General features: G+C 45.3%; 1 protein-coding gene across 1 annotated transcript in view; it reads right to left on the bottom strand.

Moving 5' to 3' along the window:
* Positions 1–12,455: 12,455 nt before the first annotated feature.
* Positions 12,456–16,250, bottom strand: part of MFSD14A (major facilitator superfamily domain containing 14A) — a 29,055-nt gene continuing 25,260 nt past the window's right edge. Inside the window, exons 11-12 of the mRNA XM_053247517.1 lie at positions 15,995–16,152; positions 12,456–14,115 (exon numbers count right to left, since the gene is read on the bottom strand). Of these exons, the coding sequence (XP_053103492.1) occupies positions 13,909–14,115; positions 15,995–16,152 (365 nt within the window). The 3' untranslated portion in view covers positions 12,456–13,908. The remainder of the gene's footprint in view (positions 14,116–15,994; positions 16,153–16,250) is intronic.

Here is a 16,250-nt window from a genome sequence, read left to right as displayed (position 1 = left end):
GTCTGGTAATGTCAGCAGATTTGGTGAGAAGCTCATAAAAGCGTGCCTATAAAGGTGCCGGGGTGTTCTGCATGTGGGTCTTAAATCCCTCCCAGATGGAATAGTGAAGTTTTGCCATGCAGGCCATATAAACACTTTAGTACAGTGGAAGAATAAATCTTTCACCCCATAGATTCAAACTTCCTGCCCTCCTTGTCCACTGGAGCAGAATGCCACTTCTCAAATTTTGAAGAGTGCGCAGTCGACTACTAAAGAGTTTGGGGGTGGGGGGATGCTTAAATAAAAATTGGCAGTCCTCCTCCTGTACACGATTGAAATTCTCCATTCTCGGCTGGTGTAGGAGGTCACCCAAGCTTGGGATTACATCCCCCACATGCTCCAAAAGGCAGGAAGTAGTCATACTTGAAGATCCTTAACCCAGTGCATGTGGGCGGATCTCCTCAGTTCTACTTCCTGCCTTTGCTCCAGAAGGCTCGCATTACAGCTTGCTGGCTTTAGCCTTGTTAACTAGGCCTCTTCTTTTCTTCTGCTTATATTCCTATTATTTTTGACTATTTACAATCTATTCTTCACCTGGTATTCTACTACTATTAGTTTTCTCTAGTTACTAAAGAAAAAAGAAAATAATAATAATTTTAATTTTAAAAAAATATTATTTCATGTCTTTTCTTCTACTGTCCGTTCTGTTATCCGTTACCTCTCCTCACCTCTTGCCGACCTTTTGGCTGATGTCCGCTAGGAAGACCTTCGGACTCCTGGCCATTAGGGAGAGATCCGCCCATCAGCGCCTGTTCCCACCAAAAACTCGGGACTGCGCAAATCCTGTAAGGAAAATGGCAGATGTATCAGATGACCTCGCTGGTGCCTGTAGGCCACAGCGGTCCTCTCTGTTGCCAGATACCGGTGAGGAGACTGGGCGCAATCCATGCCACCAGCAATCCACCGTAGCAGGACGCACAGGAGGTTGAGGTTGTAGATGATGGGGCTTCCCAAGCTGACTTCACTAAGTTGACACGAACAGGCATTATGGGCAAAGCCTCAGGAGTAGAGTCAGTAGTTGCAGACATAAAATAATAAACTGGGTCACTGACAGTTTGGGCTGGAAATTTTAGCTCCAGGCCAAGCGCTTTTGCCATTTCAGAGACCTTAAATCTATAAGTCTTGGTATCTTCTGTGCGAGAGTTTGGTGGGTTATTGGGGACATTATCATCTGGCAAAGTCCCAAATGAAGGGAAGATTTAGACCCATCTGGTGAATATAGCCGTGGTCTAGAGCACCCAGAGAGCTCCAATAGTCCAGTTGGTATCAATATGGGGAAGGAGCCAGCAGAGAGAAACTAAGTTGCTCTTTCCAAGTTGATGGGAGACAGGAAGGGGAAGCAACTGGAGTCACCCCGGCAGGTGAGGCAGATGGTGTCTTGGGAACAGGAGAAATCTCAGCATTGGGTCCATCCTCAAGCCCATGCAGGGAGAATCCAGCATGGCATCGAAGTCCAGCATCTGGATATTCCTTGATTATGCTAAGGGGAATCCTGAGCCGAAGGCCGGAGAAGCCAGTGCTGATGAGGGCTGAAGAGATTGGTCCATTGATGTCGAAGTCAGTCTTGGGGATGGATAAACTATGGACAATGTTGGGGGCACGGTGGTCATCGATGTTGACGGTGGAGCCTTAAGGACACTCAATGATGGTGGAACTGCAGACTTGACAAGTAACTCTGGTGAGGAAGACGATGAATGGGAGTAGATTACTTGAACTGCAGAAGGCGTTGGCGACGATGCAAGTGGGCAAAGCGGTACCAGAGGCAGCATAGATGAGGAGCAGCACTCAACAGTCGTTGATGTTGATGGCGTAGAAGAAGCAGTTGAAGATGCAGGTGCTTTGGTCGAGGAAGCAGCTGATTTTGATGATGTCTATGTTGACAGTGGCATCAAAAATAAAGCTGAAGATGCCTATGACATCTTAGGGTGCTTTGGGATTGAAGACGACTCAGAATCCTTATGTTTTCTCTTTATGTTGTGAGATTCTTTTGGGACGTCCTTCAGTTTCTTTAATAAGGCAGATGAGGAGTCTGGCAGAAGCTTTGATGTCGAGCCAAGTTCAAGATTGACGAAGCTGTCAATGTCGATGGCATCGGAGTTGGACGCAAGGTGGTCTCGTAGAGCCTGCAACTGCAATTATCTCCTTTTCCTAGTCTGCTTCAAGAAAGGCAGATTTTGCATGATCAGACAATATGGTTCTCTCCTAGGCACAGTAGAAATTGTGCTGGTCCACAAGACCGGGGGCGAACTAATCCAAAAACAGTGGGCAAAAAAAGGTCGAGGAGTCCGATGTCAGAGCCCAGAAAAAATTCACCAAAGAACCAAATCTGAATGTTAGACAGAGAGTAGTCAGAAGCAGTTCGAAAGTCCAAGGAAACCAATAATCAATATGAAAAACTGCTGTTTTGGTCGTTCCAGGAACCAAGACAGGAGTGAATCCCTAAGGAAGCTCACACTACGCCAGAAGGAAAGGAACTGAGGAGAAAGGTGCTCTTCCACCAAAAGAGTCCGAATGCACTCTATGCATGAAGGGCAGGGCTTCAGATTGCCTCAAGGCGCTGACAAATCATTCTGTGGTGGCTACTGTGCAGGCGCAGAGCCCAGTGTTGGGAATGATACCAGGTCACCACAAGGATGCATTGTTACAGATATTGGGAACACTACATCTGCATCAGCACAGCATGAATTGATTTTCAAAAGTTTAGCACTGACTGTTAATAAGGATTAGCTAGGTGAACAAAGGTTACAAAAATATGCTAGCGGTTGTCTCACTAGTCATTACTGAAGTTAGCTGAATTCACTACTCAAAACTAAATCTAAGTACCTATTAAACAGCAACAGCAATTTGATATTTAGGAATATTATTGCCTGAGAACAGAACATTGGCTCACAGTGAGTGTTCCTCCTCTTTGGAGTAGAGGAGGACATTCTGATATCTCTCCTCGCCCTGTTTGTAACACTAGGGGTATCTTCCCCCACCACAATGCTTTTCCATGTGGCTATTTACTCCAGCTTCCCTATGTTTAGGGAAGTTCATACAAAAGAGGAATTTACAGCAGAATTCACTACAGTGGTGTTCATACAGCCAGAAGCATTGCTAACCTTTCTTTCTTGACAATTTGTCTTTAATGCACCATATAGACATGCTAGAAAACTTGAACTTCAGAGGAGCGTTGAAAATGCTTACCTGGAATTAGCAAATCTCCACACTGGAGAATGAATCGTTGGCACTTACCTGAATGGTCATTCTCCTCAGAAGTATGGATTGTATCCGATGACAGGATGGGTTGTCACGACCTACTGCTTCACAGACAGGGCCAATCAAAAACTTTGTGGCTAGCCAGGAGGGAGGGACCAGCCCCTCAGACTTCAGTACTTAGCCAGCGAATTCGTGCTCCAAAAGATAGAAAACACACAGTAAACAGAGCCAAAGAAAATGGCAATTAGAACAGACTGAATAGGAACATGAAAGACTCGTCAGGAACGAGCAATGCCCTAACTCAAAAACCACCCCAGGGACGTCAGACCGCCCAGGAGGAAAACCTCCCCACATAAATATGTGAAGGACAGGCAGAAGATAGCTAGAAAAGATAAAGACCAGACACACAAGCGGGAGGGTCGGATACAATCCATACTTCTGAGGAGAATGACCATTCAGGTAAGTGCCAACGATTCATTCTCCCTCAGAAGAGGATTGTATCCGATGACAGGATGGGACCTGCCAAAGCCCAATGAAAAAACCAAGGTGGGAGCTACAAAGTCTGGTCCTATTGCGGAACCACCTGCTGCAAAACGCACCTGCCAAAAGAGGCGTCGGCCGAGGTCCAATCGTGAATTTTATAATGTTTCATGAAGGTCGAGAGAGAAGCCCAGGTTGCCGCCCGGCAAATATCCACCAGAGGCGCCAAGGTGGAAAAAGCGGCAGATGCAGCCGCACTTCGAGTGGAGTGGGCAGTGATCCCGGCAGGAGCAGGAGCCCCTGTAGCAGAATATGCCAGTAGGATACACTGGCATATCCAATGCGACAACGTAGGAGTGGAGACTCGCCTGCCCAGAGCACAGTCCCTGAATGAGACAAAGAAGGACTCTGTGGACCGAATCGGCTTCGTGCGCCGCAGGTAGATCTTAACAGCCCTGCACACGTCCAGCGTATGCCATTCTTTCTCCTTCATGCAAGAAGGATGTGGACAGAAAGAAGGCAACATCAGCTCCTGCGCACGATGGAAAACTGAATTGACCTTAGGTAAATAAGACGGATCAGTACGTAACAAAATGTAGTCAGGATAAACTAGACACAACTCATTACGCACGGATAGCACGCCCAAGTCTGCTACCTGTGGCGCAGAAGTAATTGCCACCCAAAACAATACCTTAAAGGTCAACAACCGTAGAGGAACCGAATGCAAAGGCTCGAAAGGTGCCTTGGTGAGAGCTCTGAGAACCAAATTCAAGTCCCAGGTAGGAAACCTGTGGACCATAGGCGGCTTCAAAACTGCTGCCCCTTTTAAAAACCTCTGAACATGAGGATGTGCTGATAGTGCGGGAACTCCCTGCACCTGCAAAACAGTAGACAAGGCAAAAACCTGACGACGGAGAGTATTGGGCCGAAGCCCAGAATCAAGACCCTTCTGCAAAAACCCCAACACCTGTGCAACAGAAGCCGAAAGAGGAGGAATCCCAGAGGAAGCACACCAGGTCGTGAATGCTTTCCAAGTGGACTGATATACATGAACAGTAGAAGGATGGTGGGAAGCCAAAATGGTCTGTTGAACAGAACTAGAGTAGCCAGAAACTACTAGAGCCTCCCGCTCAACCTCCACATGTAGAGGCTAAGCCACGCTGGTTCCGGATGAAAAAGGGGACCCTGACTGAGAAGCTGAGGATGGGACCCCAGGGGCATTGGCGGAGCTGACGACAGCGCTACCAGGTCTGAGAACCATGGCCTCCACCAGAAGGACCTCCGCCTGAAGCTCGCGTATCCTCCGAATGGTCTGAGATAGAATGGCGAAGGGGAGGAAGGCATACAACAACTCCCTCGGCCATGGGAATGTTAGAGCGTCTGTCCCCGTGGCCCCGGAAACCTGATACCGTGTGAGGTACCGGTCTAGTTTGGCGTTTACCGGGGAGGCGAACAGGTCCAGGGATGGACAGCTGAAATGCCGAACCACCCGATGGAAGACTTGGGGGTCCAGAGACCACTCCGTGGGGTCCATGTGAGACCAGCTGAGCCAATCTGCAAGGGTGTTGGACACCCCGCTGATGTGATCCGCCTGCAAGGAGAGAAGGTGTTCCTCCGCCCACTCCACTCCGCCCACCCCAACCGCCCTGACGGTTGACATGGGCCTTGGCGGTTGCACTGTCCGTGCAAACCAGGACGTGCTGGGCGTGAACCACGGGAAGGAACTCTTGCAGAACCAGCCTGATCGCTCGCAACTCTAGTCAGTTTATGGAGTTAGAAGCCTTCTCCTCTGACCAGCACCCCTGAGCCAGAAGATGAAGGCAATGACCCCCCCCCCCCAGCCCTGAAGGCTGGCATCCGTTGTCACCTGGACCCGAGGCATCAAAAGAAACCTCACCCCCCCCTTTTTTTTTTTTGCTGCTGGAGAAAACCACCATCGCAGGGAGCGTTGGACCCGCGGAGGGAGGGAGACCCGGAGCCTGGACCGACTGGCCATCTGCTCCTGAAATGGCAACAACAGCCACTGGAGGGGGTGGGAGTGGAAACGATTCCAAGGAATGATCTCTATGGTGGAAACCATGAGCCCTTGCAACTGACTCAGGGAGAGGAGATCAGACCTGGGGCGTAGGACTAAGCAATGGCACTTGGATGCAAGCTTGACCCTGCATTGGGGCGGGAGACATACAGTCCCCTCGACTGTCGATAACAGCCCCGAGATGAACCAGTTTCGTCTGGGGAACGAGAGAGCTTTCCTTGAAGTTCACCATGAAACCGTGGGACTCCAGAACAGACAGGGTTGCCTGTATATTCTCCTGGGCCCTCTGGAAGGACAACGACTTCAGCAAAAAGTCATCCAAATACGGATAAAGGTGAACCCCCTTGGTCCTCAAGTGTGCAACGAGTGCCACCATGAGTTTGGTAAACACCCTTGGTGCAGTCGAAAGACCAAAGGGCAGCGCCCAATACTGAAAGTGGGACCCCTGGTACGCAAACCGCAGGACACATCTGTCCTGGGCCAGGATAGGAACATGAAGGTACGCCTCCTTGAGGTCCACAGACGAGAAGTAATCGCCCTCCTGGAGAGCCATCAAAATTGTCCAAAGGGTTTCCATGCGAAACCCCCTCCTTATGAGGAAACGATTGACATACTTCAAATCCAAAATGGCTCTCCACTCGTCGTTCTTTTTGGGAACCAGAAAAAGAATCGAATAAATCCCCTGTCCCCGCTCCCCCAGTGGCACAGGCTCGATTGCCTGAATGCTGACCAGATGCTGGATAGCTTCCATCATCAGAAGCGACTTTTGACCCCTGTGGGACTGGGGAGTGGGGAGATAGCGGTCTGAAGGAAGATGGTCGAACTCCAGAGCATAGCTCTGGGACACTGTCCTGAGTATCCAAGCATCCGTGCACATTTGTGACCAGGCCGCTGCAAATGACTGCAACCTGCCCCCTACCTGGAGAGGAAGTGACAGCGGGGGGTAGTCATTGGTTGGAACCCTTCTTGAAACTGGGCTTGACCTGTTGACCGGCATGCTGGGGGCAACGGAAAGAGCTGTCATGAAAGGAGGATTGGGCCCTCGACCACGACCCTCGCTTCTGCTTGTTCTGCCTGTAACAAAATGAAGGTTTATATCCCTTGGTAGATGACATAGAAGGAAGACTTTTACATTCCTGACGGGAAACGGTAGAGTTGACAATAGACTAAGGAGGTGGTGAACGAACTGGTGATAGACCTGCAGAAGAGATTTGGACATCAGCTCGAAATGCAGGTGTCAAGTACACTTTCGACACCGGAGCTGACGTCGAGGCAGCGTTGGCACAGTCCTCTATGTTCAAGAGCTCCTCTCTGAGCATTTCCTATGTCCTGATGCATGAGCACTAGGCGTTGAGGCTTTCGACGTTGTAGACTTTGAAGTCGATGCCTTGGAGCGCAAGTCCCTGAGGAAGTAAGAAGTCCCTGGTTGCACCGTTGACAGTGAAGGTGTCTTGACTAGCATCAAGACTGACTCAGGTCCCTAGGTTGACGTCGACTCCGGCTTGTGGGCAGAACTAGGCATTGACTTGGGTGTCAAGGGCAGAGACTGCGAAGTTCCAGGCATGCTCTTTGTACTCGAGGCCTCCGACTTCGAGCATTTTTAATACGCATCCTTGGAGAGCAGTCTCTATCGCGCTTATGCTTGCAAGAGGCCTCCTGTCCTCTATCCAAAGGCTTCTTAAAAGTGCCTTCAGAATGCTTCTCCAGCGCCGAGCAAGACGATGTCAAGGTGGGCATACAGGGGCCCAGTGTAGAGGTTCTTAGCAGCAATGGCAGGCTCAGTCTCAGAGTCCCAGGGCGCAAAATATTTTCACAGAGAGAAGCTTTTAAACATAGCTCTCTGAGGCAGGCTTTTTTTTTTCTTTTTAAAGAAAGGCAAACTTTGCAGGTGATCGTGTTTTGGCTATCACCGAGACATATAAAGCAGTCCTCATGGCCATCCAAAGAAGGCATGATGCCTGTGCATGTAGCACAATGTTTGAAAGCCTTCAGAGAAGACATTACGAGGTCAAAACAGTATCAGCCAAAAATCAGAGAAAAACTTCCAAAGCCAGAGGGACTAAACAGAGAATGTCCTTAAACCAGTCTGAGGTCACAGGTTTGGAGGAGAAAACACCAGAGAGTAGTCAACCAGTCCAAGTCAAAGAAGTAGAGAAAAATCCAGAGGGGGGAAAAAGTCAAAAATAGTCCGAGTCAAGCCGAAAAAGTAGTCAAAAATATCTATCTTACTGTCCTCACAGGAACGAGGGGAAAGGAGCAGATCCTTCACGAGGCAGCACAAGTGGCAGACTAGAAGGAACTGAAGAGGGAGGTGCTCTACAGTCTGCTTTATAGACTCCGGCATCCCTACATCTTAAAGGGCTAGAGAGCGCCTAATTGGAGCTATAGATTCCTCTGCGGGACTTCTGCGCAGGTGCAGAAGACCCAGTTGTGAGGGATCATGGATCCCTACAGAGATCCACCGATATGTCTGGTGGCGACTTGGAAATAGGCCCTTCTCTGTAGCTGCTCCTAGGATGTGGAATGCAATCCCGGCAGAAATGGATGGTTTGGAATCGTGGTTGGCCTTCAAGAGAGCCTTTAAAACCTATTTATTTTGGTCTGGTCTTCCAGGGTTTTTAAACTGCTTTTGAATGCTTCTGTTTTAATAGTTTTAAACAGGTTTTTAATTTTTTTGTATTGTTTTGATTGTTTTAAATGATTGTTCACAGGTTTGTTTTGTTGTGCACTGCCCAGAGCCTCTGGATGGAGCGGTATAAAAATGTAATAAATCAATCAGTGCTTATATGCAAATAAAGGTCTTTTCTATACTCCTGTCCTAACTCATGCTAATTTTAAGGCTCTTCCCCTCACAGTAAAGCTTGCAGACTCTATTTTTCTAAAAACAGAAAATTAATTGCATTTAACAAAATACTGGCTTACCTATTGCACAAGGAGTCACTGAGCCGAGAGGCATTCATGTCCCTTGTGAGCCACTGTAAATTAGCCCGTTGGATTGGCAGCTGTTTGCTCAGTATGTAAGGCCCGGCAAACAGGATAGCAACACTGAAAATGAAGGGAAGGAGGTCCACCGAGACAGATCCTGATTTCTCTTGCAGAAATCAGCAAATCAGAGGTCAGCAAATTTACCCAACTAAGACAGGTGAAGTAGGATGTCCTCGCCATCAAAGAAAAAAATAATCGGGATAAGTTATGTCCCTGAAGATGGACTAAAAATGTCAGTCATGTGACTCATCAAGCTAGCTAGGTAGCTTGTGAAAGGGTCAAACAGCTTTCCTGTAGAAGAAACAGCTTGCCTGGATTAGAATCTGAGTGGCTACAAGTACTGTAACTCTAGTGTTGCTGCAAAGGAAGCCATGGCATTACAGGTACTAGGTTCCTGATTGTACACCTTGGAGATCTTGAGGTGATGTGATGAAATGAATGCTGAAATATAGGTGTTAACATTTTAATCGCTTGTAACCTGAGGGATGCCATGGTTACCAACATGAGCTTGGTAAGCAACCTTTAGCAGATTCCCAGGGATCTCTATCAGGTGCTGGAAGATCAGCTGAACTTATGAAGCAAATCTTTCAGATCAGCTTGTAAAGCAGGAAAATCAGTTCAGGTTGAATGAGTAACCTTTTCGGCCAGCCTTCCATACCTATCAATCTGTGGAAGATCGATTGCAATGCTAGGAAGGACTGTTGCAATTGCACCTCGCCTTCAAAGGCTGACCAAGCAATGGACATGTTGCTGTCTGTGAATCTCCTAGATTTCTGTAGTACCTGGTCTGCTAGGTTAGTTGTTGGCTGTGCGAGTCCTTGAGCACTGTCTGGCACCATGATCCTTGCATAACACCTCATTGTTTAGTTGGCCTCTGCAGTCACTGGCTGCCATGAGGCAAAGTGTAACAGAGCTGTAAGGCTCTGAACAGGGCTACAGTAGAGCAACAAGCTAATCCATGATGCTTTTAAAAACAGGTGGCAACAGAAGCAACATGATTGCATTTAGCTCCATTTGCTGCTTCCACAGCCACTGGGTTTGTACAATTAATTAATTTATTATATTTCTATACCACTGGATATGTACATCTCTAGGTGGTTTTAGAAGTGTCTGGGCTTAGCGTGCTCCTTTCCTACATCCATGCAGTGCCCTGTTGATCACTATCAAAAATATGACTGGGCTAGAGATCTACTGCAGTCACCTTAAGTGGTGCAGTGGAAAAATGCTTGACTAACAAGCAGAAGGTTGCTGGTTCAAATCCCCACTGGCATGTTGGGATATGTGTTTCCCAGACTATGGGAAACACCTATACTGGGCAGCAGCAATATAGGAAGATGCTGAAAGGCATCATCTCATACTGCACAGGAGGTGGCAATGGAAACCTCTCCAATATTCTACCAAAAGAAAACCACAGGGCTCTGTGGGCCCCAGGAGTCAAAATCAACTTGACGGCACACTTTACCTTGGAGATCTGTCAGGCACCATCAAAGCTGAAAGCAGGAGCTGTTGAAGCTTCATTTTGCTGCTATGTGAGGTGACCAAACACGGCTGCACTAAAGGACTTTCTTGCTTATGCCCCTTGAGAGAGTCTCTTCCAAGACACTTTAGAGCTACAAAAGAAATGCTAACACAAGGTTGACACAGATGTCAATAGAGGGTGAGTATCTTGCAGGCTTTGGGTAAAGCAACTGTCTTTCTTTTCTAGCCTCATGCAAGAGTGATCCTTCCCTGTCCTTCAGAGTGACCATTCCTGATACTAGGGGTGGCTACAGAGACAGGAACCCAGGACATTTGAATGGGCTCTATGATGTCCTTGGGGTGGCAGTGGCACTTTTGGGAAGCATCTGCAGACCATTTGTTATATATAATTTAGTAAAACTAGAGTATAATAATCTCAGGTTTGGCCCTAGAGTTTACTTCCTCCTCCCTCCTCATTCCCATGAGTACCACTCTATTAAAAAAAAAAAACCTTTAAATTTTTTGTTTGTTGCTGTAATTGTAAGCAATGTACACTACCAAGAGATACATATATCAAGTAGTCTATAAATGAATGCTTTGCTTAGGTGAAGCGGGAGCAAAAGTGCATGGGCTTGAGTACAGCACCTTCTGCCCCGGGAGTGTCCTCTTCTTCCTGCATATCAAGGTGTGGGGTGAGCCTGCCATATGGCCACCACATGCTGAGAACAGATCAGCACATCTCCTTAGCCCCTTTAAACAGAATGGGCATGGCAACAAAATCCTCACACTCGAGTGTAAAGCTCTAGCTCCTGTGGTTTCCAACACCCTTCAGTTTATGTTTAGTAAAAACATTGTATTGGCTGGCTGGGCCCTGCCCCCAAGAGTACCTGTGTCCCAGGGAAGCCACACTCAAGAGAAGGAAGAGGCCATCAGCCTGGTGGAACTTGGAGAGTCAACATGTAATCTCTCTTGTCTTGTGGACAAGATTGTCTTGTCATTCACAAGGATCTGCTAGTTAGTTTTTTCATTATATTTGGTTTATTATGTAGTAGTAACTTCTCTCCCCTTCCCACTCCTTTACAAACCCAGGCCCTTGCCACCCCCTTTGCTAAAATAAACCACTTTTTTATTTTGTAGTTGTATGTTTAGTGTGTCTAATCCCCAAACTCTCTATGGCCTAGCTGTTCAGTGCACACTGTTCTAATAAGGTGTAGCTATGGGGCTAGACTTGGGGTTAGCCATCTGGAGGGCTATTACAGGAATGTGTTTTCTGTTTGCTAGTTGAGGAACGGTCCTAGGTGAGATCAGTGCTTGGTGTGTTGTTATGGAGAAGGGAGTGTCTTACTCTGGGGTCTTTGGTGAGAAATGGCAGTGGGGTGGGGGTCGGGGGAGAAACAGCCAAGCTCTTTCTGGCATCTCAGTTTGTGTGGTGCACTGAGCTTGCTGTTCAGGCTGATAAAGGGGGTAATGGTGAGGGTATCAAGGAAGCTTGCCTGGGTTTTCTCCAGCAACCAGGGCTTGAAGTGCGGAGGTCTTGCTCCATCAAGTCCTGAGCCGTTTTGGAAGGGCGGTATATAAATGAAATAAATAAAATAATAAAGTAGCTAATCCACTCTCGTGTGGAAGAGGGGAGAAGGGATGCAATGCTAACTCTGTCCCGAATGCCTTGATTTCAATGGTGCTTACTCTTGACTTCCATTTTATATCCCTCCTGAATCTCACTCTTCAGCCCCCTTCAACAATTCAACTAGTGAAACACATGTTGTGATAAAGCTGTGTAGAGATTTTGGCTCTACTGCTAACCTAAATTTCAAGTCATGACTAAGCACAAAAGAAGAGTTTGTAGTTGAACCTGGACAAAACTGAAAGTTATGAATTTTTTCCTATAACTGCTAATTCTACAAATGGGTAGCTATTTATGAACTACAGATGGCCAGCCTTCTAGCATGTTAATGGTGTTAACAGTAAGATGGAAGTTTAGCAGAAGCATAATGAAGAAACTTCAGCTGTAGTTCCCCTCTTCTAGAACAAGAATTCCAAAACTGAACAAAAAGTCAAATCTGGACAACAGGACTGAAGTGGTTGGGCAACCCTTTCATTTTTGGAAAAAAAAATATTCACAAACCTTCAGCTCCATTTGGAACTATACAATTTCTGCTCCCTCCCAAACTTTGTAAGTAGCTGGAGCTAAAAGGGGGGGAAAGAATTAACACGCTTTAGATATTTTCCACAGCTGCTGGCAGATTGTACCAAAGATAAGTACAGATAAGTATCCATTTTTACTTTAAAAAGTACACATACCCCAAATATACAGGTACCAAGAACAGGTATAAAAATAGAACTATTTACAAGGAGGCAACAAACCTATCCACATAAACAGTATATCAATCTTCAGAACTGTTTCAAATAATTTCTAAAAATCACTAAAATATTCAACTTTATTAACAGTGTATTTACATATTTTCTAGCTTTTAGTCAACCGTGGCAAAAGTTAAAAAAGCTTAAGCAATAACCACAGCACAAGATGAAAACATTTTGAACTATACAATACTTTATACACATTTTATACAAAGGAACACTTAAATAATACAACTGGACACAAAAATATACACTTTGAGAAATTCACATCAGTAATTGTATAAAGCTCTCTCCTGTACTGTGGTCCTGAAACTGCAGGACTAACCCTTGGCTCTGAAGTGTTACTTGTGACAGTCCTGAAAGGCCACTATAGAGCAAGGATCAACACTTCCATTACTAGACAGGGCAGTCATCTCTCACCCCCTACAAACTCCATGTCCCAAATAAGGGAGCAGGAAAAGGCAGATCAACTGCCACTTCTCCTTGGCTCCAAAACCTTCAGTGATCCTGTCTAGTAATAGAAAGGGCTATCCAGTATAGAGCACATTGACATCTTCAAGGCTATCAGCTTAGAGTTGACTTTGTGTATTCAAGTTTTGAGGTCCTTATATGCAAAACATCCAAAGCATAGTGGTATCAAATTGTATTTAGGAAGGTAGAATTCTAGAGCCAGTAATAAAATCTAGTAGGCTCACACTACCCACTAGTTTAAGTACTACAGATCGACACTATACTCAATTCAAATAAAGAATTAGCAGAATAATGCACTTAAAGGAGTGTGTACTGTTCAGGATGTGTGTTCAAACACATGATTGTGTTAGTAAAACCTCAGACTAGAAGAAAACCTACCAGACACTGATTTGAACGTCCAAGATCAACCCAATTCACCTTCTTAGTCAAGTGCATCTACGTTAAGGCTTTGAATGCATCTGACCCAAGATTTTACAGTTAAAATAAATGGGTCTCCAAGTCCTGCAAGTACGTCTCATTGAGACCAGCATGAAGAGAATAAAGCTCAACACCTCCAGGAAACTGATGCAGGAACACATGCTGATACCTTGAATATATATATAGATATATATTTTTTGTTTCAAAATTACGATGTAAAGATTTAATATTTCATCAGGACTTTATGGCAAAAATCCTAGATAAGTTTTTAAAAAACAAATAAATTGTAACTTCTTTGGAGGATTTTCCACTTCCTGTTTGTGGTTCTTACAATTTTCATGCAAAGAGATTTCTTAAGATCATCTTAAGAAATGACACTTTCGATGGAAATGGAATGTGCATCCAGAACTGCAGGTGAAAACGAATAAAAATAAGAAACTCGCTCTAGGAGTCCTTGAGTTTTGCTGTCATACATTTGTATCTTGCAACAAAGGTTCTTTGGCCTCCCCAGGGGCCTGTGGACTGTGTGGGTGGCCGTGGCCACCACAGTGTTTTTTCCAGTTGCTCGATCGAACGTTTAAGTTGGTGTGTTCAGGAATAAACAAGGCAACAAGCAGAGCCAGTAATACAGAACACGCTCCAAATAAGAATGGAGGACCAGGAATGATAGAGTTCTGAAAGAAGAAAAAACAGAGTAAGTCCCCTGTTAGCTTGTTTAATATGCCCCTCTCTAGATTCCCAGAATTCAAAAGAGTGCATGAAGATGAATGGTATATGGCAGGGTTTCTTAACCTTGGTCCCCAGATGTTCTTGGACTACAACTCCCATCATCCCCAGACATGGCCTTTGTGGCTGAGGATGATGGGAGTTGTAGTCCAACAACATCTGGGGACCAAGGTTAAGAAACTCTGGTATATGGCATGATGAGGTACTGCATTCTTTCCCACCCCCTACTAAAGAGAATGGAGGGCACTGAGCTCTTAAGCTCAACCAGCCACCTGGTCAAGTTGCCTCCAAATGCTTGGTGTGTTTGACCCTAAACTATTCTAGATCTTAGAGAAGGCAAGAAAGTTCACCCATCGTACGAAAGGAAAGCAGAGAGGAGGGTTTCCATGCATTGTTCTTTGAACCCAACCCACCAATTTCTACAATCAAATATCTGCAACATCCCGGCTAAGCTGAATTTTCTTAACAAGATCCAAAACATACATTTGTGTGGTATTAGTGACATATTTTGCAGTAAGAGATCAGTTCTGAGTAGTTATATGCATTTTTGGCAGATACTGTAAAAGTCGTTTACTGGAACAAAAGATAATTTTGCAACTGTGGACTGATGTGTAGGAGGTATTTTTTCAAGCACTCCAAGGACAAAACATATATTTCAATATCCTTAGGCAAATAGCATTATGAATGGCTATCCATGGCCTTATACCTTTTTAAGACACCTTAGTTGATAATTTAGAAGAGGAACCTTTTTGAAATTATTCCAATCCTAAAGGAAAAGGGACTCACTAGGAAAACAGAAGTGGTAACTATAAGTCTATAACCATAGCAAATGTTACATAACACAAGGAGAGTAAGAACAGAGGCAAGAAATAGGACCAGTTCATACAAGTAAGCATAGTCTCACATGCAGTGGAGTACAGGAGTAAGCTTCCAGCTCAATCCCCCTTTCACTACATGAGAAATGTTTCATGCAAACCAAGACTTCAGAAAGAGCCCAAAATATGCTCCTGCTACTCCACCATGTACATACAGTGTCTCTGTTGGGGCCATGTGTGAACTGGTTCTTAAACTATGAGAACAATTCATGATCAGATGCTGCAAACTTTAAGACCTGTCATGTACAACAATTATAATTTAGTAATTTAGCTCACATTCCTAGAATTACTCTTTTGGATCAATATACACACTATGCAGAGGCTAACCTGCATTTACCACTTGCTATACATTCAAGAAGGGGCAGCCAATCATTAATCCTTGACATACGTATGATGCTCATGTCTGCAAATGTGTATTCTGCATTCACAGGTCCCTAACAACTGGAAATGTGATGCTCAACAATTTTAGGTGCATACTTTAAAAAATGTAGTACAGGCAAACTTCATTACATGTGGTACCGCGTATTCACGGATGTCTAATTGACACCTGATTTCATTATCTGTGGATACGGAAGGGTTAAAACCCACATATCTGTGGTTCCTAGAGGTCCAGAAGTGACAGCGGTCACTTCCCATTGGCATTTTAACAGGAGTAGCCATTTTATGGCTCATTTCTTTTTTGGGGGGAGAAGCATTTCCCCCCACCATTTTTTCATGGTTTGGGGGGGCAGCTGGACATATGTAGACCCCGCGGAGCACTGTACAGTAAACATTTTCAATTATTGCCTTTTTTCACTGTTTTTTCACCTTTTCTGTCCATCCTGGAACTTAACCCAGCATTTCCCATTGGCATAATGACACATTACTCGCAGTAGTAGGCGAGGAACAGAACCCTGCAAGAAACAAGGTTTGCCTGGATGAGATTGCATATATCAAAAAATGGAGACAATACCTCTTTTGAATGGTGCTGTGTGGTTTCTCCTAGGTCGTTTTGAGTCACTGGAAGTTCATTCAGTTCTACGTGGAAGATGTAGAATATGAAGCCATAAAGAGCTGGTCCCAAGCCATTACAGAGTCCTCTAATTCCCGTTATCATTCCTTGAACGACACCTAGAAAGGAATCAATATTCAAAGGAATCATCTACACAGGTTCATGATAAAAAGACACTGTATGTTGCACAAATATTTGCCTGTCTTGTCCAGAACTC

The sequence above is a fragment of the Hemicordylus capensis genome, chromosome 4, assembly GCF_027244095.1.
Source record: "Hemicordylus capensis ecotype Gifberg chromosome 4, rHemCap1.1.pri, whole genome shotgun sequence".
In the NCBI taxonomy this organism is placed as follows: Eukaryota; Metazoa; Chordata; class Lepidosauria; order Squamata; family Cordylidae; genus Hemicordylus; species Hemicordylus capensis.
This window is presented reverse-complemented; position numbering and strand designations above follow the sequence as displayed.